Source organism: Nipponia nippon, unplaced genomic scaffold (assembly GCF_047370975.1).
Source record: "Nipponia nippon isolate SJK-2023a ecotype South Korea unplaced genomic scaffold, ASM4737097v1 scaffold_12, whole genome shotgun sequence".
Classification (NCBI taxonomy): domain Eukaryota; kingdom Metazoa; phylum Chordata; class Aves; order Pelecaniformes; family Threskiornithidae; genus Nipponia; species Nipponia nippon.
The window spans coordinates 15,639,392-15,661,931 of NW_028262313.1; the positions used below are offsets into that span (position 1 = coordinate 15,639,392).

The window sequence follows — 22,540 nt, forward strand, 5'->3', positions numbered from 1 at the left end:
CTGGACGCATGTTTACTTTATTTGCTCTGTTTTTTTTTGTTTTAATTCAGTCAGCTGGGATCTTTGCAGGAAGTGCAGGATATTGTTGAGGAGCCTTCTCTGGTTCGTGGATGTGACTTCTCACTGGAATAGCTGGTCACCAAAGTCTTGGAACAATGGAGGAGGGACCCAGCGGCGCAGGAGCAAAAGACTCCCATTGTCCTTGTGCTGTGTGACGTTAGGGCAGAGCAGTGAATACTTCGAGGGCTCTCATCTCCTCCCTTAGACAAGCTCTCCTTATTCTGCCGTGTGTGAGAGATTGCAGCGCAAGCACAACAACAGCAGTTACCCTCATGCCTAGATCAGATACCCCATACGGTAAATTACTTTCAAGCATTAGAGACAAAGGGGGATGATGGAAACTCTGAAGGCTCGGCTTGTCTCTGCTTCCCCCCGTCTGTTCAGAACTCGGGGTCGATAGTTTAAACTGGAAAATTAATGGAAAAGGGAAATTATCGGTGAGCTTCTAAAAGAAAGAAAGATCAAATTGTGTTAAACTAATGTTGCTCCTTCTACAACCTGCTTGACCAGAGGAGCAGCAGCGGGCACAGCTTTACTTTAACTGACTCTAATGGCTTCCCGTAAGAAAGCAGGGGAACGTGGTCTGATATCAATTTAAAAGTGAGGTTATAAAAAACCTGTTTGGAAAACCCTACTCAGAGTAATTATTCATCGTTCACAGTCAGATTGCAAGGATGTATTGAGTGGGATTCTCTACAGTTCTGCTCTGACTTGATGGTATTTGGTATTTTCATGAACAATTTAGATGGCATATGCTGATTAAATTGTAGGGAGCACCAGACTTGAGCTAACTACTGACCGAGTAGAAGACAATTACAATTCAAAATGAACTTGATCAATTCAGAAGAGTTAGAATGTGGTTCAGTAAATCCGGCAATGGATTTGACAAATGTGTATTTGTACACTTCAGCAGAAGGCAACGGTCAGCTGAACAAATAGAGGATGGGACAGGACAGGCTGCTAGGGTTGTACAGAAATGTTCTCTTGGGATTACAGCCAGTCACCAGCTGAACATGATCCAAGAGCATCCTGTTCCTGGGGAAAAAAAAAAAAAATTGTTGTGGAATGTATGAACAGGAATGTCGTCTGTAAGATACATGACGTGGTCCTTCTTCCTCATGAGCTAGTACAAAGCCTTTCTTGGAACGTGGTATCCAGCTGTAGGCACCGCCCTGCATGGAAAATGTGGAGCAGCTGGAGACAACCAGAGAAAAGCAATGAGAGGGATGACAGGATGGAAGACTGGGCTTGTTTCAAGGTGATGGGAGAGACGTGTTTTCAAATCGGTACGAGGTAGCTGCAAAGAAGAAGTAAGTATTTTCGCTTGCCACTGCAGGTAGGATGAGACAAACAGATTACGTTGCAGCAGGAGACATTTAGCTTAGACATCAGGACGGGCGGTTGGCCTTGACGGCAGGAAGAGTTAAGCTCTGCAGTACCTTTCCTGGGCAGGTTGTGGAATCTCTGGAATTTGAGACTTTAAAGGAAAAGTTAATGGTCATCTTATGGGACTGGTGCAGATGTGGGTTGGAGGTGCTGGGGATACGGCTAGCTGAAGTGCCTCCCAGCTGGCATTTCTTAGGCTGCCCTCTTAGGTTTTCACAGTAGGGCTTTCTGCAGGGAGTCAGAACTACCGTTCTGGAGCAAAACACAGCACTGGCAGAGCTCCTGAGCCTGACCTCAGGGCTCACAGCCATGCGTTTCCTTTTTCATCTTTTCTTTTAAAATAGCACTTGTGGTAATAACAACATCTGTGGGGAGACTGGCACGCTCTTGTGGAGTGGCCCACGCCTGCACAGTTAGTATGAACTTTCCGACACCACCCAGCGTAAGGCACTCTCCGCTCTTCCATTTCTGATTTTTGGGAGTACTTCAGCACTCCCAGCTTTTTGATTGAATGTGTCCCACACCTTGAATGTACATTTCTACTGTGTAAGAATAAGCAAAGTGACAGCAGTACTTTATAGGAACATGTGTGGGATTAGTGCACGCAACTCCTTGATGCTTCTTAATTCTGTGCGTACGTGCACTGGGATGATACAGGCTTTGGAGTGACTGATCTCTTACCCAATTATTGTGGCAGGAATCTTAAACCTTCATCTGAATTTTTGCCAGAGATGGGCTCTTACTTTGTTTAAACGGAGTTCTCTGCTTTTATTTTTCCTAAATATGCCAGCTGAGAAGAGAGCAACCAGGGCTGGTGCTGGCCTGCTTTTTATTCCCTGGCTAGATGTGCAGGTTGCTTGGCACAACGTGCAATACCCTATTTCACACTGCTGGCCAAAAAAAATTCCATATTCCAGTGCAAAAAATCAAGCTCCTGCCTGACAGCGGAGGGCATTACAGAGGCTTGGGGCAGGGGGAGGAAAAAACTCGCTCCCTAACCGTATACTAAAAATAGGCTGATGCTGTGCAAACAGCTTTGCTGTGAACTTCCTTCTGGCACGCAGCCATGCAGCTGCCTTATAGTTTTAAGCCTAGATACCTCTCCAAAACAAGAAGTCGCTGAAGTTAAACACAGTCAGCAACGCTTTTAATCTTATTATTCCCTGCTGTGTTGTATCAATTTTAGCTTCTTCCAGAGTGCAGGTAGCTTACTTGGGATCTAAGTTCAAATTCTTTTTTACTTAAACCGTGGTTAAGACTGGCGCTGGCAATCCCTGCAGTCTGCAAAGTTCAAAGCGGGGAGGAGGCCTTTAATCTAAAACCAAAATACTCAGGCGACACATCCGAATATGAACTGCAGTAGCTGGGCTGCAAAAGGTTTTTAAACTCTCCAAATTGCTGTTAACTAAACATCCTTAAATCGTGATGTGATGATATGAAATTGGAAAGTCAGTTCCTTAAATGAGACTACTTTAAAAAACAAAAGACCCAAGACTCTCCAGGCAGTTGGATTGAATGACAGAACGGATTCATTCCGGCCTTAAAGCCTATGAGTTATTTGGTTTTGCCATATTTCCCAGTGATTTTTACCTACTTATTAGTGCCAGCATTTTGCCCTAAAATAAATCACCTCACATTCTTCTGTAGGTTTGGACTATGAAGACTGATGTTTCAATTTAAGTATCGAGCTTCCTTGTTCTTTGTTTCAGTAGTTGTTGATTGTTTAGACATAACAAGATTCACATTCTCCTTTAGCACGATCTATCTCATTTGTAGCAAGAATATTTTCCAAGACGGTAATTAAATCTCTGGATCATTTTCAGCTATTTCACAGGAATCACTGAAAACGCAGTAATTGTGCATAGCTGTTTTTCCCTCTCGATTTTGTATTGTCGAATACTCAGCTTTTATTTGAATCCTCTGTATCTAATTATCTGATTTGTGTGGCAATTAAACAGAAGATCAGTGTCGTTGTACTTGCCATTCTTTTTAAACTCTCATCCATAGCAGGACCACACGAGTCTGTAAGTTTGTCATTTAAGATGCGCTTGGCGGGGGTTCAGAGACAGGCGCTCTAGTCTGTCTCACTCCCCCTTGGAAAGCCTTTCTGATGCTGCCGACCAGTATTTACACCAGAAGGGAACCGAGTTTTGGAAAACTTTTCCAGGTTCTGAAGAAACGGAGCAACCTGAGGCTTAGATAAGCCTTGGTGAATTTAAAAACTCTTGATGCTATCACTGTGTAAAACTTGTATTAGCCCATCAGATAGCACAGATTTCCAATTTGAGGAGTGGATTTCAGTTAATAGATAAAATTAAGAGCAGACGTTTGGCAAAAAAATGTTATTTGAAGCAAAATTCTCTTATTGTCATCTCTGTCAAGCACTTTATGATATCTTACATTCCTGCAGTTATAGGTGCAGGTGCTCTGTTCTGCAATTAACTGAGCATACTGCTTGCTAAATAGGGTTAGTGTCTGGAGTCAGAGAGGTTCAAAAAGCATCAAGCTTATTTCTTTTTCTGGGACCTTCGGCTTTCTGGCTGTCTGGAGAGAGGGTTCAGATGAGGTCCTGTTTTCTCCGTCCCAGAAGAAAGGTTGTTTTCTCCCCTTGCTATGGGGCCTGGCAGTCCTTTTGAGAACAGTTCTCCCTCTTCCCATCCCTGTCTCATGGGTTTTTTTGAGGGCAGATTTCTGAAGGGGCTTTCTGCTGGGTCAAGCAGGATTCTGGGTGGCTGACAGACAGTACGCAGGGATTCAGGCTCTCTGCTGCCAGGTTGTTTATCTTGGGGACCTTATAAATTCACTTATTTCCCCTTTTAAATACAAACTGAGTTCTAAAAGCGCTCTTCCGCTGAACTATCTGACTCTGTCCTCACCAGGCATCTCAACCAGTCTTGTACCCTTAACCCAAATCCAGATTCAGGGTCTGGTGTTACTCCTAGAACAGCGTTTAATATTTGAGGATTCGAATGATGACTTTGCCAGCTCATACCATACAACTTAAAAGGTCTTGCGAAGGGAAAGGGAGTCCTGAAGTGCCGTTCCCTCCCGGCCTGGCGTGTGCTTTGTCTCTGCTTCCCTTGTAATCTGCCCAGAGAAGATTTCTGAGATACTTGGACAGCTGCCACGACCTGCATGGGAAGCAGGGGCCTTGGCATGTGAGCTCTGCCACCTGATGCCTCGTCTGCATTGAGACAGTGCCAGCTGGATCTGCAAGCCTCGGCAAACACAGCCTTCTATCAGCGAGTTATCTGATCGGGTTGCTGCCTCATGGTCTCTTGCTGGCCTTCCTCATTCTTCTCCCCTGTTGCTGAAACAGCCTTGCCATCTCCTCTTGCCTTCTCTCGAGTTTCTGTCGTCACACGTCAGCCTGTTGGCCCCTTTGTCCGTGCTGGTAGGTTGGACAGATTTTTTATTTTTCAAACAATCCTTGTGTCTGGCTCACCTGTGTGTAGCTCTACAGACGCCTCTTCTGAGACACGTCACGCAGCTAGTCTTCTAGCTTTTAGAAATGCTTCCTGGGCTTTGCAGGCAGGTCCTGCACTCAGGTGCCTGCTGAAAGCAGATTAACCTGTTCATTCCTCAGAAAGAAACTGGGCAACGGGCGAAAGCCTACGTCTCTCCCTCGCTCCCCCTTCCCTGGTGGGAAGACCTCCTGCCAGCACCAACTGCCTGCGTTTGGAGTCGTCCAGCCTCCCCTCTGACTTCAGTTGAAGGTACGGTACAAACGAGCTTCCAGCGCAGATATCCTGGGCTGAAGTCCTGCCGCAGGGTTCCCTTGGCTTCTTGCTGGCGCGCTTTCATCTAAACATTGACTGAAAAAACAGAGGATGTGTTAACTAAGTTGTTGGCTAAAATAAGGTGCTCGACTTTAGCAAGAGCGCTTCCCGTGCACAGCCCATCTCCCAGAAGTCCTTTTACGCCTGTGTAGTCCTAGGAGTTTGCTGCACGTGTGTGTTGCAATGTGGACATCTGTCCACTCCTGTGCTGCCGGAGACCATTTAATTTTGAGTAAGCCAGCAGAGTAAGGTGGCTGCCATCAGTCACGTTAATTTTGGTAGAGTTTGCACTGAAATGTGTCACATAGGAGCTTCTGGGTCACCCAGGTATCTTGTTGATGCAAGTGCTGCTGAGTGAGGGGAGCAGAAGAGTTGTCCTTGTTAGCGGCATGGAGAAAATGTACCTCTCACTAATGCTTGCTGCACGGTGAAGGAAAGAATCTGATTTTCATAACTGGTCTTGGCTCTGCTCTTCGTTCTGCTTTGCTTTTGCAAGGGGTTGCTGGGGACCTCAGGTGACTGCTTCAGGGCGAGAAGATCAATGCCTGCGGTCAAAGGAGATGGGTGGGAAGAGTAAAAGGAGGTCAGCCTGGGCTTTACGGTGTCCTGGCGTGCGGGGTTTTCGGTGCCATGTGACAACGTCTTTAATAAACGCTGGTGGTTTCCCTCATGCGGCAGCAGTGATGCTGCAGACGCTTGCAGCAAACGTTTAGCGCAACACCTCTGAAGGCTGCTCTGCAGCAAGCACAGAGCTACTGTCGTGTTAAAACAAACTCTTGGATTTTTACCTTCTGCTGCGTGAAAAGTCAGCAACTCCATCAGGCCACATTGTTCAGGGAGTCAAGTTGGGCTTGAAAAACAGCTGTTTCAAACAAAAAAGACAAATACCTTGCTGGTAGTTACATTGCTCAGGCTTCAACCTGAGCGGGTTGAAGGACAGGTTCAGGTTCAGTTCAGGACAGGTTCAAACAGTGTCTTTTGCGTGGGTCTCTCGATTTCAGGTGTGCCTTCCTCCCCCTCCAAGCCACTTCTTACAGTTCTCGCGTGCCCAGGGAGCAAGTTCCCTGCAGAGCGGGAAGCGGAGCAAGCCCAGACCTCAGAGCTGTTGGGGGGATGGTGGGCGCCCCACGTGCTCGGCCACGGCAGCGGGGCTTGGGCTACTGAAAGTCTTGGGTGCCTCCAGGGGCGTAGGGCCCCACGGCACGGGGTTGTGCTTCGGGTCTGGCAGCACAGAGCCCACGTCAGCTGCTCTGCTGGGGTGACAGGATCTGCCTTTGCTTGTTTTCTGCCTTTTTAAGATAATCCTTGTTTAAATTTCTGCAGGCCCTTAGGCTAGCTGGACCTTGGCAGCGCGCGGGTACTCAGAAAATCCCGTCGGGCAGGACTTCAGTGTGTCTTTATGTATGCATAGTGCCGAGTGCCAGCCTCTCCGCCGTGTTGTGACAGACGCCGTCGTGCGTCTGGTCCCGCACTGCGGCGCTGAACCAGGACCACTGGGATAATTCTTCACGGATGTTTGCAAACGAAAGCCAATAAATGCCACAAATACCAGCCCGAAGCACGGCGTTGTCTGCAGCAATCCAAGTCAGCGTTTCTGAGGATGGCTGACATTTTGTGATAAGCCAACACAGAGTGTTTTGTAGGAATTGTGTAATTCTTGTGACAGCGACCATTCCTTGCACTACTGCATAAAGTGCAAAATGTCTGTAGTTCCTCCAACCCCCTGCCTAAAGCGTGAAAGCATTTTCCCAATGAAGGTCAACAAAGGCAAAGATGTACATGAAAAAGGAAGTTACTGACAGCTCCACAGGAGGAATGCGTAGGCTCAGAGGTTTTGCTTATTTTTATTTTGATAAGTAAATTGTCATTTATTAGCTGAGCAGGGAGAGGAATCTTGGTAAACTCTCATCATCCAGGAAGTCCCAGTCTTGAAATGAGTAGGTAGATAGACACCGCTTCCCAAAATCCATGGAGACTGTCACCACTCAGAATCACTTTGATGACTAATTTCTGCAAAAGTCAACAAGATGGTGAACAGGAATAACGTTATTTAAAAAGGTATTTTCCAGCAAATAATGTCTATTCCCTATTTCCTAGGAAGGGTGTGTCTCTTTTTAAATGTTGTTTTGGTACATCTGGCTTCCTCTACCATTTGAAATATTGGGCTAGAAAAATAATTTTAGTCTATTTAAACTACTAGTCAGAGTGGAGGGATCTCCCTGTAGCCATGATGAAGATGGGATGCTTGCATGCTAAATTCATATTTTGGTTAATGCTATATATATATTCTAATGAGATATTCCTTTTTGATTTTCCTCTTGATTAAAAATGTTGGTGCTCATATCAGGACCAGTTCAATATGCCTTGAATTCTCCATTTTTTCCCCATTCTGTCCGCACGGACTAATTTTTGGTCACAAGGGAGTCCTGCTGGTCTCAGTCGTTAATCTGCTGAAAAATCATTGTGCTCTTTGGTTTTTTAGGAGGCTTGTCTTGTGAAAAACAAAACAAAACAAAACAAAAACCAACAGATAAATTTCGCTAATTCCCTGTGAGTCACCCAGCAGCAATGGCAAAGCTGGGAGGAAAAAATGGGGGGAAGAGGAGGGTTAGTGAATGGGCGGTGACCTGAAGATCTGACTCAGAGCACACTATTTCAAGTCTTTCCAAACGATGAATACTCAGTTATTATCTCCAGGTATCCCGCCACCGGAGGCATGTGGAAACCAAGGAACGTTTTTAAAAGCCTGTTAATAAAGTTAGATACAACTGGCCATGGTTCACTGGGCCTGAGCACTGAGATACGCCTGACTGGCACAGAGGACAAAACAATTATGAAATCAGGAATCTGCTCAGAGACACAACATAATTATTAAATTATTTTGCCTTCTAAAAAGCTGCACATACCAGAGAAACCAGAACGTTGGCTCTCCCACCTTATGCATCATCTAGCCAGAAAATGTGCGGCTCCCTGATACCTCTGACCCCCCTCCCTTCACCTTGCCCTGCAAACCTTGGTGGCTCCCGTACCAGCAAGAACAAAACTGGTCATCTACTAAATCTGTTGCTGATCTCAGCTAACCGGCTTCCTGTAACATCAGCAAATACTTCTGCTTTTGTAAATCCCTTCTTCCCGCCATAACGGGGTGCCAGCGGGACCAGGAATGCTTTGGATCTGGAAATGTGCTGGTTGGCAGGAGGAACAAAGAAATGGCTCACCCAGAAGGGCAAAACAGGACTAATGCTTTTGTCCTCTGGGGAGAAATCGCACAGAAGTCAAGCCAACAGGTTTTGCATGCAATCAGAAAGGTGCCGTTGGATGCTGCTTTTAATGGCATTGATATCGGTCATTAATGAGAAATGTCTTCAGTAACTAAAATAAAAGCAGATCCTGAAACGCTTCTGTGGTTGAATGGTCTCTCTGCCCACTGTCCAATAATGTCAGGCTCTCGCTGAACTTGACAGGGCAGCTGCTGTTTTTCCCAGCCTTCTGGAAATAGGCCAGCTATGACATGTTCCTGATATTAGTTAGCTGCAGGGCATATTCATTCTGCTGCTCTAGGCAATTTGATAAAGGCTCCTTCCTCCCACTCCAGAGTTAACCCGCCCAAACTGTAGCTGAACACCTAGCTGCAACAATACCGCATTCACTAGGGATCGTGCCTATTTGCTTAGTTAAAATTGCTTAAATTGGTTGTTTCATACAAAGGAACACTTAAATTGATTTAATCGTGTTTTCTGAGCCGACAGTAATAATGCTAGATGTATATCAGGAGTTGATTGCTGCAGCTCTTTATGAATAAAGTTATTTTTAAGAATCATTATCTTTTTCTTGACACAAAGTATTTATGCAGCATAAAATAAAACTTGGTCTCCACCCCTTAGAGAAAGAAGGGGAAAGTCTTCAGCTGATACATAATTGTTTATGCTAGAATATAAGAAACCATGAATTTCCACTTGCACGGTTGCATTGTCCTTAACTCCGGACCTACAGGAGAAGTTGACACTGGGGTTTTTTCCCCATTTGAGACCATTGGAGCTATCCAGGCATTTCCATGCTTTCTTATTATTTTACCTCAAGATCAAATTTTTCCTTCAGACAATTAAAGATATGGACAGCATCTGGAGGCACAGTTCAGCCTTATCTTCCACCAAATGGAGATGCACTTAATAAGTGCATTTTCTATCCACCCAGTGCAGGGAGGTGAGAGGGGTGCAGGGGATCCCTTTCATTTGTGCATGGGAAAGTGGCACCCGTCTCTTTGCTTAGTGAAAAGTCATTACCAACGAAGGCCTGCCTTTGAAGCGTATCAGCTCCCTGCTCTGCCAGATGTGGAGCAGCATCTGCTAAGGGTTCCCTGCACCGTGTCACAGCGATGGTCGGTTGCTAGCTGTGACCACACTAATGCTGCAAAGGAAAGCAGAGGAGAAAAATCCCACAATATATTCGGGCAGTTGTGCACCCAGGGATCCGACCGCTGCAAGCGACCAGCTGGAGCCCTGAAGCATGAGATTTGGTTATCACAATTGTCCTGACCCAAAGCTGCCAGCGTCGTTAGTGTGCCGAGGCCAAGGCAGGGGACCCTGCCCTGCCCCGACGCCCCAGTACCCACGTCTGCCAGTCTGACGGGCGTTTAGGTGTATTTTCCCCAGTGTTGGGGGGCTGGATTTCCTATGCGTGGGGAGAAAGAGGCTCCGCCAAATCCCGTGGTTCACAGGAAGACCCGAAGTGATGCAGACAGCCCCTTTTCTTTCCTCCTTCAAGGCGCACAAAGCAGCAGCGGAGGACAGGCCTGCCTCGGCGATGGAGGAGCCTGGGCAACACCCGACAGGAGAGGGGTGGAGGGTCCATCTGGGAAGCCCCTCCAAGGATGCGAACACCCGTGGGAAGAGCATCCTCCATCCTTGGTTTCGGGATGACAGCAATTACACACCCTGTTCCCCCCCCGGGGACAGGAGTGATCTTCCCAGGGAGACAAGGGGACAGGGGACATCCCCACGTCGTGTTGGGGAGGGGAAGATCAACCCTGAAGACCCAGGGATGGGGGACAGCCCGGGGGACACCTGCTGGGGTGGGGACAGCGCTAGCGAGGGAAGGGCACCCGTGAGGGAGGGCGTGGGGACGGCCCCGGCCAGGAGAGGGGAGCCGCGCCGAGCGGGAGCCGCCCCGTACCGCAGGGGCTGAGGGCGGCCCTCCGCGCCTCCGGGGCGGCGGCTGCCGGCGGGGCCGCCCCATCCCCGTCCCTCTCCCCGTCCCCCTCCCCATCCCCATCCCCAGCCCCCGCGGCGGGCCGGGACCGCTGCAGGCCTCTGGCCACCGGCGAGGACGGCGACGCCGCGGCCATGTTGAGGGCGGGGAGCGCAGAGGGCGCGGAGGCGGCGCCGGGGCCGCTGGGGGGCGCGGCGCCTCCCCGCTCCTCGCCGCCCGCCACCGCCGCCGCTCCTCCTCGCCGCCCGCAGCCGCCGCCGCCGGCGGGCCGCCCCGCTCCATGGCGACCCCCAGCCCCTGCATCGTGGTGAGTGCGGCCCCCGGCGCCGCCGCGGCCTCCCCCCCCCCCGGGGAAGCCTGCCCGCTGCCGCCGCCGCCGCGCCGGGCCGGGGGCTGCCGGGCGCCTGAGGGGGGTGCCTCCCGCCTTGCCGCCGCCGGCTGAGGGGAGGGGAGTCCCGCCTGCCCCCCAGGGTCTGCCGATCCGTGAGGGAGCGGGGCGGGCGGGGGGGGGGGGGTGTCCCTCAGCGGCGGGAGCCACCGCCGCCGCCACCCCGCGGAGTCACCTTGAGGGGAGCCCCGGCCTCCCGGCGCCGGGCCCGGGGCTCCCTCCCTTGCCCCCGGCCCAGGCGCCTTCCCGCCCCCGGAGCGGTGCCGGGGCCGCCGCGGCCCCTCCCGCCGCCGGGCCGCGCGGGGTGGGTTCGCGGCCGCGGGTGGCGTCTCGGGAGGGTTTAAAGCCGGAGGACGGCGGGGAGAGCCGGAGTTGCCGCCCCCGAAATGAAGGTGAAACAACTTCCCCGCAGATAGGAACCGGCGCGGCACAACTTCCTATTCCTGTTGCTTTTCGTAGCGTGCTGGGGAGGCACCGGTCTGGTAGCGAGAGCCGGCAGCGCGGTTAAGTCGCTTGAATGTTTAAGTTAGGCTGTGTCTCTGGTGGAAGAGCATTCGGGGGATGTTTTACTGCATCCTTGCCTTATCTGCTAAGGCTCTTACGTATTCATTTTTATTATTTTCTTTTTAAAGCCAGTGCCGGGTGCTCACGGAGCACATGTGGTGCCTTACGGCTGGGAGCTGTGCCGGCCGCGAGGTTGTGGCTGTAAATCCCTGCAGTCAGTAAAAAAACTGATAAAATCTGTAGGAAGGGCCCATTCCCTCCCAAATGCAGAAAGGAAGGTTTAGTAGACAGCTAGGTGTAATGATGGGTCTGAACCACAGGAAAATACCATGTGTTTTGGGAGGGACCTGTCATTACTTAAAATAACAGCCCGCTGTGGATGGCAGGGGCTCGATGCCTGAGCCGGGTGCATGGGTAGCTCATATAGGGTCTGTTTTGGATAACAGGGTGAGAAACACTCATGACATTCCCGGTGTGACGTAGTCATTAGGGGATGCACAACAGAAAAAGCCCCATGTAAACAGTTGGCTGGTCGCAGGCCAGGTAAGTGCTTCCTTGGGCACAGAAATCAGACTGTGTCCTGCAAGGGCAGCGGTAGCCAAAACAGATACTTAAAATGCCTGCCCTGGTGAATTGTCAGTAATAAGCTTCGGTTTTCCCGCTGAAATTCTTAACTTCATTTTACATGTAATAGAATTCAGCTGCATAACCAGAGAGTGAAGTAATTAAGAAACACATTGTCATTTTCAAGTTGCAGCAGGGTTAAGGTTCAGGGAAGGTTATTCTTGATGCTGTTGCGACAATATGCCCGAAACCTCAGCAGCACTTGATATAATTATATACGTGTGCTAATCCCTTGTCCTAATTAATATACACTTGTTAATATTGCAGGCGGTTTCATACGGGGAATCTGCCTGTGCGGAGCAGGTTGCTGTAGCAGGGCTTTCCTTTCAGATTCTGAAAGATCTTGAACCTCCACGGTTTGCAGATGGTGGTCTGAGAAGGCTTGTTTCACAGCAACATAACTTGTCCTGCTCATGTAGCTGTCTCGTCCTGAAAACTGGCTCATGTGTTTTGTTGTGATTTGGTGTTGTAGAGATTTGGAAGGTGTCCATGTCAAAACCTCTGCTTGTTTAATTGGAAGTGCAGGTTTTGCATTACACTAGGTCAAAGGTGTTAAAAAGCTCCTTGATTATTTTTTTAATGGAATAAAGAGATTCATGGAGGTGTAGTAGCTTCATTTTCCCACTCTCCAATGTAGGAGAATGTTGTTAGGACTTAATTTTTTTCCCCCATTGTGTTGCACAACAGCTCGTGTGGTATTTCAAGCAATTCTTGTGAATTGTAGGTTCTGTTAGATTACACTTTACACTGTGTTCAGTGTGACTAATGTTTTTATAGAGAGGGAAAGTAAGGTGATCCTGATAAGCGTAATGGGTTTGATAGTTTACTAAAAGCAAAGGATTTGCAGTGTCTCACCACAGACCTCACCTTATTTCCTTTTCAGATTGGCGATGATGAACAAGGTTACGACCTGGACTTGTTCTGCATACCTAAACATTATGCAGATGATTTGGAAAAAGTCTATATTCCTCATGGCCTCATCATGGACAGGTTTGTTTGACTTCAGACAGTACGCTGCTCCAGCTGATTCCATGACGCTGGAATAAACAATCTTCCAGTGATAGTTTTGCTGCCTGGTGACTGTCTAAATAGATTACATTTAATTAGAGACTAAGAAGTACAAGTGCTAATTAACTCTTTCTTGTTTGGCTTCTAAGAGTTTGTACATTTGCAGTTATACTGTTGTTTGGAAATTTGTCATAACTCTAAGTGAAATTTTGTGGTACGTAGCAATGTACTTTCTTTCCAGTGTTTCTTTGATATTTTACCTTCTTAAAAGCTAATTAGAAGACATTATTTGTTGTGCCAGTTCAGTCTGCAAACAATTATAGTCTCCTGAATTTCCTTAGGATATTAATAAAAGTAAATTATTAATCACATCACCTTAGACTTTCTCATGTTCGTATGGTAGATAAGTAATATCCAACTTTCTCCTACTGTTTGGGAGAGGCATTAGCTTCTGCAAATATCAATCTGTCACTTTTGTGGTTGCTGAAAGCTGTGATGTGCTGTGGAAGTTCTATCTCGTGTGATCAGAAATGGGTGCGTAAGCCTACAAGGCATTTTTGTTATACTTTGTGTTTGATAGTTGCTAATTCCCTTTAAGAGAATGAACAAATTCAGTGAAGCAGTTGTTGGAGACACGCAGCCATTTGAGAGTGGTGCTGGGTGGATCTTCCTGGAGATCTTGTGAATAGGAATGCATCTAGATTTTGTGTGGTCCTGTTTGATTAGATGTAATAAACATTCCTATAAAATGTAAAAACTTTGCACTGGAAGTCCATATAGAGGAAAAAACTGTGCAAAGTACATGTCATTAAGTAATTGACGTAAAGTTTATAATGGTAGGCTTTCTCTGAGAAACCTGCTGTCAGCTGGCAGACAATGAATACATACCATGCTTTCCAAAATAAATTACAAGATAAATTTAGAAACAATGATCGCAGAAAAACGGTGCAGTGTTCTCTTGCTCTGCTTCGTTGGTATTGTATTTTGCAGTTAGGACAAATTTCTGGCATTCTGTCTTGGCAAATAAACATAAACTCTTTAGTTTACAATTTGAGTATTTTCTTGCTCCTCAGTGAGGGCTACTGCCTTTTTGGTTGTGTTAGCTTACGTTGCTCTTTGCATGGAAGCTGAACCTGTTTTTGGGAGGAGAAGACACACCTTCGCGTCGCATATCTGACAGTGAAACAGCTTCAGGATGTTAAGATTTACTTTAGCTGAGTATGACGTATGAAAACAAAGGTGTTTGGCAGCGCTACTATTAACCTTGAAAAGCAAAACTTTGTTGACCAATAACGTGTAAAAGTGACTGTGAAGGGGTAGGCAAATATTGCTGAGCTAAATGTGTTTCCAAGTTTGATGCATGTGTTTGCTACTGTTAGCAGTACAAAATGCTACTGCTATAGTAAGCAAATGAAATGTGTTATGACAGCTAACTCTTTCTTGGTTTTGTATAGGACGGAGAGACTGGCACGAGAAATTATGAAGGGCATGGGAGGACACCACATTGTAGCACTCTGTGTACTCAAGGGTGGCTATAAATTTTTTGCTGATTTATTAGACTACATCAAAGCACTGAACAGAAACAGTGACAAATCAATCCCCATGACTGTCGACTTCATTAGGTTGAAGAGTTATTGTGTAAGTATCTCTGCAGTGCTGTGCAATTTTTATATAAATTTGACTACAAATTATTAACAGAGGTGGTTTAATATTGTTACTGCCAGAACGTGCTAACATTAAACAAATAATTAAGGGAATTAAGAGTCACAATCTAATTTACTTTCTCTACCTTATTAAATAATCTGTTTTCTTCTAGACCTTGATATCTCCGCAGCCCAGTAAAATCCTTACACAGAGCAGGGAGATCCTTTCCGTGTCCTTTACTTGTTAAACAATTTCCTCTCTGCCCACTACCCCATCTCTAAAGCTGTGGCTCTAGAATAATACAGAGGGTTCTCCTGCAAGTATGGTTACAAAAATTTAACGTGGCTTAGATGTCATTCATTGGACAGGAAGACTTGAAAGCTGCAAAAACAGTTATACCCGAGTTCCCTATCTCATCTTTTGTTTGGCTCAACCAACCAGTGAACAAAATTAGTTGTATTTAGCCTTGAGGAAATACTAGATTCATAAACCTAGATTGATGATTCGTGGCCACTGAATATCACACTACCTTTTCAAGACTAGGTGTAGGTTGCCTTGGGTTTACATTTTTGGAAAATAATTTATTTTCATTCTGAACACCAGGATTTAACTTTATATGGAAACTGAACATTCTGCCACATGGGGCAATGTGTAAGTTTTATAGAAGGAGGCGCGGGGTTACGTTGTGCAGGTCAAAGGAAGAAGCAGATGTATGTTTGTTAGTACTGTATGCTACCTGGCTTACCGACAGCCTAGTCTTATGTTTTCAGGATGGTATTTATGATTTGTTCCATAAGACCGTCTGTAGCATGGAAATAATGACAATTTTTGGTTTCAGTTTAGAGTGTTTTAATAAATTGTTTCGTAAGGTTGTGCTGTTAGTTCTGTCTCAGCAATTCAAGTCAGCAGTACAGGCTGCTTGTCGCAGTTGTAGACGAGTGCCTATTCCAGTAGAAAAAAATAGAGACTACTAAATTGGAAACTCAACCTCATCCTTCATTTCGTTAAACTGTGAAACCAGAGATGGAGTTATTTGCAGACTTAGTTTGGACTGTCGAAGAACTTCATAAATTCATGATTGCTGTTGAGTGATCTGTTAACATTTAAGGGCGAAGCCCAGAACTGTGTGGGGCTTTGGTCAAGTCCCTTTGCAGGACGAGCAGCCCTGGCTGCCTGAAGCATACACACGGCCGGCCGGCCAGGGGTTACCTGGAAACTGCGTTCACGTTTGCTGAACGTGAGGCAGTAATTCAGCTATGCTCTTTAATGAGTAGGCAAGGCTGGGCAGAAACGTTCATGCCAGCCTTTGGTTGTGTCTCACAAGGCGCTCTCTGTGTTTGTGCACCGTATTTAAATCAGTGGGCGAGAGCTGCTTGACACCCTTTCCTTCTGCTCCCCCCAAAAGATTCAGGGTCCTGCTGCTGGTTCGCTTAACCGCTAAGCCACCACGTGCCCATGTATTTTGCCTGTAAAAGCCACAACAGAAAGCTGAATGTCCCCATTACAGGATAATATGTTAAAGAATAGGAAATGACGACTCCCATCCTTTTTTGGTGAGGAAATTGTATATCTTCTGCTTTCTTCAAGGAACACTTGCAATGACTGACTTGGCTTGTTTAAAAGCCAATATAGAGACTACACCCTTTCCCTCTCTCCACTTTCTGACTAACTTGGAAAAAACTATTGGAGAAATGGTTTGAAACACCTGAAAAAAACTCTCCGTTAAAAAGCAAGGCTGCCTTATTATATGCATGTTTTCGTTGCTCATATTGGTGTGTTAGGCATGCTTTGGTTCATTTCTTTACTATAGCTGCGTTTGTTTATAACTCCCCAGAACTACAGTGCCTTGATATTAAAAGGGGAGTGAGCAGCAAAATAAGTTTCATAGAAATTAAAAGCCTGGTTTTGTAGTAAAAACGAGTAGATGAAAGAAAAGCGGAGAAATTTAGACAGAAAGCTGTCGAAGCAGAATGTTTTGCTTGAGGTGTTGGCTTCAGGGGTTTTGGTTTTGTCAGCCAATTCTATAAAAGAATGTTTTCTTGTTCTAGATGAGTGAGGAGCTCCTGTTACCCGATGCCTCCACTACAGTATTTACGAGCATTTCATTTCTGTGGACTCTCTTAGGTGGTTATTAATATCCAGACTTACATCCTTCAGGTTGCATAACTTTATAGACTGGATAAGATTGTCCTAACGTGAACGTGTAACAGACTGACTAGGTCTTCCATCATTAATGGTGTCAGAATGCTAAATCTGCTCTCTAGTTTTTATCTGTGCTTTACTAGATGGAGGGATCTGTGTTTACTGATGTGAAAACCATCACAAACTGTAATGGACAGTTGAAAGTGGAGCTAGCTCTCTTGTCGCTGTCTTTGGATGCAATTACTAGATCATGCTGCCTGCCTTTACAGACTAGATAAAAAGATGTTAAAAATACTCTGGTCGCATAAACAAAGCAGCTGAACTTGTGTAATGGTTCTGAAATTGATGTAATTGAGGCTCTATTCTTGTTTCAAACTGATCATTTAATATTTACAAGCATATGGGGTTTTTTTGTGTTGCAATGCGAAGTTCTTACTGTTCTGCACCCAAAAATAATTCTCTAAGAATACGGACATGATCAAGCTGTGATTAAACTTTGCTTGTAACTCCAGCTTTCTGAGTCCTTACAGATGAATTTTAATGATCTGGCAAGCTGTTAAGAAATGGAAAGATAGTGTTTGTGAACAGACCCAGATCTCAGTATTCTTGACAAACAGTTTGTTTTGTTTGTGCTACAAGAGGAATGGCTTTTCACCAGTCTCCTGCATTTAAACTTGGAAATGAGCAAATGTTGCTTATGTAGTCATGGAGGGCAGCCAAAAGACAATGGATGTCACTTGGAAAAATAGGGATTTTCAGTGGAGTACATGGTAAACTCTGGTTAGGCTGGTCACGGCAGTATTCTGAAAGATCTCTGTTAACCAAGCCTTATAGCAAATACTGTAAGGAACTTAAAATGTCATTTTAAAAGGTGATCTTGGAGTCACTTGAGTCAAAAGTTATGATCTTAGTAAAGCATTATTGTTTTCCAGCAGTGACAACAGGGAGGCAGTGAAAACAGATCTAAACAGTAAAACTCTTACGTGTTAAACCACAAAGCATTAAAGTCTTACCAGTACTGAAATCAGAAATAATGCTCCTGAAGATAATGAAAACATTGCTTAATTATTAAACAAAGTTCTTTCCAATGGAAATCTGGTTACAACCAGTGTCGGCAATTCTTTAACTGTTTTTTGTCCTTTAATTGCTCAGGAACTCAGTACCTGCATAGGCATGCAGGTTTATATGCCAATGAAGGTTTATGTTTTGCATTAAAAAGTGTAGCAATTTGTGTGCTTTTTGGTGGAAAGGAGCAGGAAAGTTTCTGTACGTTAGATTTTTTTTTTTTCTCTGCTGATCATTGTACTTTAATATGTGTAATCCAAAGGTTTACAGTAACGTACAGTTGTGTGGTGATCTTGTTTGGCTACAAAGCAACACGCTATACTCAAACAGATCATCAGGAACCTGATCTTATGCACATACCGAGGAGTATGAGTCTGTCGTCTATGCACATAATTTTAATGGAACAAATACCTGTAACATCTTTCTCCATCATTGTTTTGTAAGGACTGATGGTTTTTTTACATCCTTCCATGGAAGGAGGATGAAATCCCTATTAGTGCAGGAATAGATAAGAGAGAATCCTGTAACATAAACAACGAAAAGCTTAAAGAATCTACCATTTAAGATAATTTTAAGATAGGGCGAACGCAGGAGATGTCCTTTAGCTTTATGAATACAGTGCTTAACTGAATCACACAGTCGTGGTTGACCTAGCCAGCATCTCAGACGTTCAGTAGCAGTGTGCATATCTACTGGGTCAAGCAGCAGTCATTCTGGACATCTTTGTTTTTGGACTTTTTCAACACAGTGACATCGATGCTGTTCAGTTTAGTTATTGTTTGCACTGTTACAAAAGCACTGAAACAGGTGACTATTTATCAAGAATGAATGTTCCTTATAGTAATGCAACATGGCACTTCAGTGTGGTTTCAGAGTGGTATAACTCAAACTAATGTTTTCTTTAAAGCACATGGGGTAAAACTGAAAAGATACTTTTCCTAATAATTTATTTTGGGTTTTTTTGTATTGTGTCATAGGAATTTTAAAAGGAAAGTAGTCTTATCATCTGCTTTTACATGCCTAGAGCTGTCAGCATTTCTTTATCCTAGACTGTTGACACCACTGTCCAAAGGATTTTAATACATTTTCTCTTTACTGTCATCCCAGCGTTACTTATTGTGTACTTGGTGTGTGCCTCTCTAAAGCATGTTTCCCCTTTTTTGTGATAACATTTTTAGTTTTTGCCTGCAATTCATATAGCACAAATATCTGTCGTCACGCGGCTGTAAAAACAGGAAGCTGTACGTGGCTGTCGCTGTGCTCCCTCGTGGTCCCCCCTCCGTTGCATCTGTCGTTTCTGGGTTTGGGGAAGGAACTGCTCTGTCGCTGCCTGTCTGCATAGCTGTGCAGCACGCCTGGGCTTCAAGGTGCAGCAGCAAAATATTACCATTTTTCTAAAAGGCAGATATGTAGTAAGGAGCTACGAGAACAAAGTTTGATAAGCGATATTAACCTTCGCTGAAATTATTACATTGTAGGCTAATATCATCTGTAAGTAGTACAATAATAAGCATATCTCAATCAATATGAACCGTGAGACACTGTCAAGGTTTAAAGTCAGTTGAATGACTTTAAATAAACTGCAAAGATCTGTGAAGCACTCCTAGCAGCTGTTTCTAAATTTCTTCTATAACAGTTCATTTACGTTTGTATCAGAGTTTAGTTTTACTGAAGCAAAATGCTGTGTAGTGATGCTGTACCTGTGTTGCTGTTCAATTACTAGAAGAAGTAATTTGATCGTTACTAATATTTGTTGTAAGCTAGGCAAACAGAAGCTTTTCTGGCTATTTTTGAAGCTTGTATTTCTAAATATTGATCTGTGCCTTTTTTGCTGGCTGTTCTTGCTGTTGCTATGATTGCTTATTCTCATTCAAAGAGTAAGGCTTTCTAAAGCATTAAAGTTTAAAATGTAAATTACCAGCTATATAGCAGCATGCAGCTTGGAAAATGAAGTGCTTTTTGTCTTATTTCCATATCTGTAGGGAATGCGTAGCAAATCATATCTTTTTAAATACATATGTGTATGTCATGGTCACAAATGAGAGATGGTGCCTGTGTCTATGCAGATCTCTTGTCAAACAGTCTTTAATCTGAAATACCATCTTTGAATTTGATCACTTTTAATTTCTTAGTTAATACAGAGACGCTGTTGGTGCTGTGTTTCTGAAAGCATTAACATTCACTGTTATGTACTATGCGGTTTTGGTATTTACTGGAAGAAAAATTACTTTAATTCTGGTAATGCTAATGCTCACTCTCCTCTTTCTTATTAGAATGATCAGTCAACTGGAGATATAAAAGTAATTGGTGGGGATGACCTCTCAACTTTGACTGGAAAGGTATGGCTCTTTGTATCTTTAAAAACAAACAAACAAAACCATTAAAGAACCCATGTACCTGCATGGTTTTAAGGCTGCTCTTCTAGTGTGTGAAGACTATAGAGTTTTAAAAAAATGAAAACAGAAGAGTTTTGTGTAAATATTCACCACTGTGTACTAGGAGAGTGGATAAGCCCCACCAAAGCCATCAGTTTAGTCTGAACTTAACAAAAGAAAACCCCACTATGCACTGCTTCAGTGTCAGCAAGTTTTAGGAGATTTGTTTTCCTGCAGTGCCTGAGAATAATAATCTTGTGTGGGTTATTGTCTACAAATCGCCTTTAAAAGAGAGCGGCATTATTTATGTGCTGTATTGGCGTTTCACTGAAGTAGTGATGGGAATTCGTACTGTCAAGATGTGTACCGTGCAGCCCAGGTTAGGAACTGAGGTTCCTGTTACAGGCAGCGAAGGGAGAAGGAAATGGGAGAATGTGAACTGGGAATCTGCTTTTCTCCAGTGACTTTGTGGAGATCGTTGAGCCAGATGTCTGGGGTTAAAGCATCAGTGCCTCCTGCTCTGTCAGAACACATTACTTTCCCCTTCTCCTTACACATGTGATCTTTAAGGCATGTATGTCACAGATCGATATAAAGGATGTAGGTATGACAGAATCGTACGTGTCTCTGTAGTATGACACTCTTTGCGTTACAAGAATACGAATTGTGTAGACTCTGTTGCGATCTCTTTTGCATATATCTAGAATTCTCAAAGTCTAAATTATTTAAAGACCAATTTGTACTCAGCATGAGACGTTGAGGAGAATCTCATTGCAAGCTAATTGTTATTAGAGCATCAGAAATGTTAACTACATAGAATTTGCTGTTACATGTGTAAACGTACATAAATGGTGGTACAAATATTGAACTGCAGTGAAAATTAGTAAGTTACAGAGATTAATATAGATATAAGAAATGGCATGTTCTCTAGATATTAATTGATTTTTCTTTTTTTTTTTTCTTCCCACCAGAATGTTTTGATTGTAGAAGTAAGTATTATGTTTTGCTTCGAAGTTCTAATGTATGACTGGTAAAAGAATTCTTATAGAAGTTGTTCTTAAGGCAGAAAACCTGCAGTTTCTGGTTTCAAGTCTTCCAGCTTCTGATTCCAAGTGGTCTCTGAATTTGAAATTATCTGTGTTTTGAATTCTCAAATTGCATTCAGCTGCCAAATTTAACATGGAAAATATCCATGTAAAATTGTTTGCATTTACTTTTAGTTTTCTGGGATTCTGTCAATTCTAATTTTTTTTTAGTATTTTATTTTATTTTAAAATTTTAAAAAGTAGCATGAACAAAGTGATATTAAGCATATTATTGTTCTGCGTTTATAACAGCAAGCTAGGAAATTAAACTGCAGGAGTAGAAAGAGGTTCCTAGAAGGAATATCCTAAAATATGTGAAAACTGGACCTAAGCCCAATGTCCCTGTGTGTACTTTGTTTAGAGAATAGTGACATGGGGAACGCTAATTCCTAATTAGCATTTAGCAACTGCTAAATTCCCATTCCCCTGCCTTGTCACAGTTCTTTGGATGATACCGGGTACAGTACACCTCAGTTTGATTTCCTGGTAGCTACTGTTGCTTAATTCTTGCTTTCATACCTCTTTCCTGATGGACAGTGTTGCTTATGTTCAGTAAGTATCTCTTTGACGAAGGGCGTTCTTGAGTAAGATTGCCAGTTTCAGGGTAGGGAAGCAGCAGCAGTAGACAGGAAAAATGGACGTGCAATGTAATAATGTCTTAAGGCTTCAAATAATGGAAATGGCTTGTTTGTAAGCAAAGAAACAGCTATGGCAACTGATTCAGCAGCCAAAGGGAAGGATGTTTCCTCTCATAAAATGTGTTTTTTATGTATGGTTGTTTTTTTTTTATTATTATTTGAGAAGGTTATATTATTCCACAGGAAGCACATTCAGTTCCAAAACTCCTACCAAAATAGTATGTGTACAGCAATCATCTGTGTGACCAGAGGTGTCCTTTGAAATATATTTTGCTTCAGATAGGCAGATGCATTTAATTCTGTATCTGCTCCGTTTCAGATGAATGTATGTCTTTAAAGTCCCAGACAGCTAACTAGGTTAGTTTCTCATTTGTTCAGTGAATCATCTATCCAGTGACTTGTCTTATACACTGCCAAATATGAACCCTTTTACCAGTCACGGTTTTAACTGTCAAACAATAAAAATGCACATTTATTGTAGGTTTAATACCTTGTGCACCAGAGCACTAGGCTTTTCTATACAGCATCCCTTTAATGTGCAAAAAAATCTGAACAAAATGGAGATTCACCTCCAATGAACAGATAATCACACAGTACAAAATCAGTAATAGGTTCTGTTTTTATTTTAGAATAT

The 22,540-nt window shown here is 44.1% G+C and overlaps 2 protein-coding genes across 10 annotated transcripts in view; both read left to right on the top strand.

The window, feature by feature from the left end:
• Positions 1-1,370, top strand: part of PHF6 (PHD finger protein 6) — a 29,490-nt gene extending 28,120 nt beyond the window's left edge. For all 7 annotated transcript variants that reach the window (XM_087749014.1, XM_087749011.1, XM_087749015.1 and 4 more), the window contains one exon: positions 51-1,370. The gene's annotated coding sequence lies outside the window, so the exon portion shown is untranslated. The remainder of the gene's footprint in view (positions 1-50) is intronic.
• HPRT1 (hypoxanthine phosphoribosyltransferase 1) overlaps positions 1,251-22,540 on the top strand; it is a 28,551-nt gene continuing 7,261 nt past the window's right edge. For 2 of the 3 annotated variants that reach the window (XM_087749021.1, XM_087749019.1), the window contains exons 1-5: positions 10,612-10,740; positions 12,833-12,939; positions 14,412-14,595; positions 20,082-20,147; positions 21,155-21,172. In XM_087749021.1, coding sequence (XP_087605147.1) covers positions 10,714-10,740; positions 12,833-12,939; positions 14,412-14,595; positions 20,082-20,147; positions 21,155-21,172 — 402 coding nt within the window. In that variant the 5' untranslated portion in view covers positions 10,612-10,713. Of the gene's footprint in view, positions 1,371-10,611; positions 10,741-12,832; positions 12,940-14,411; positions 14,596-20,081; positions 20,148-21,154; positions 21,173-22,540 lie in introns of those variants that run through there. The other variant, XM_087749020.1, reaches the window with a different exon arrangement.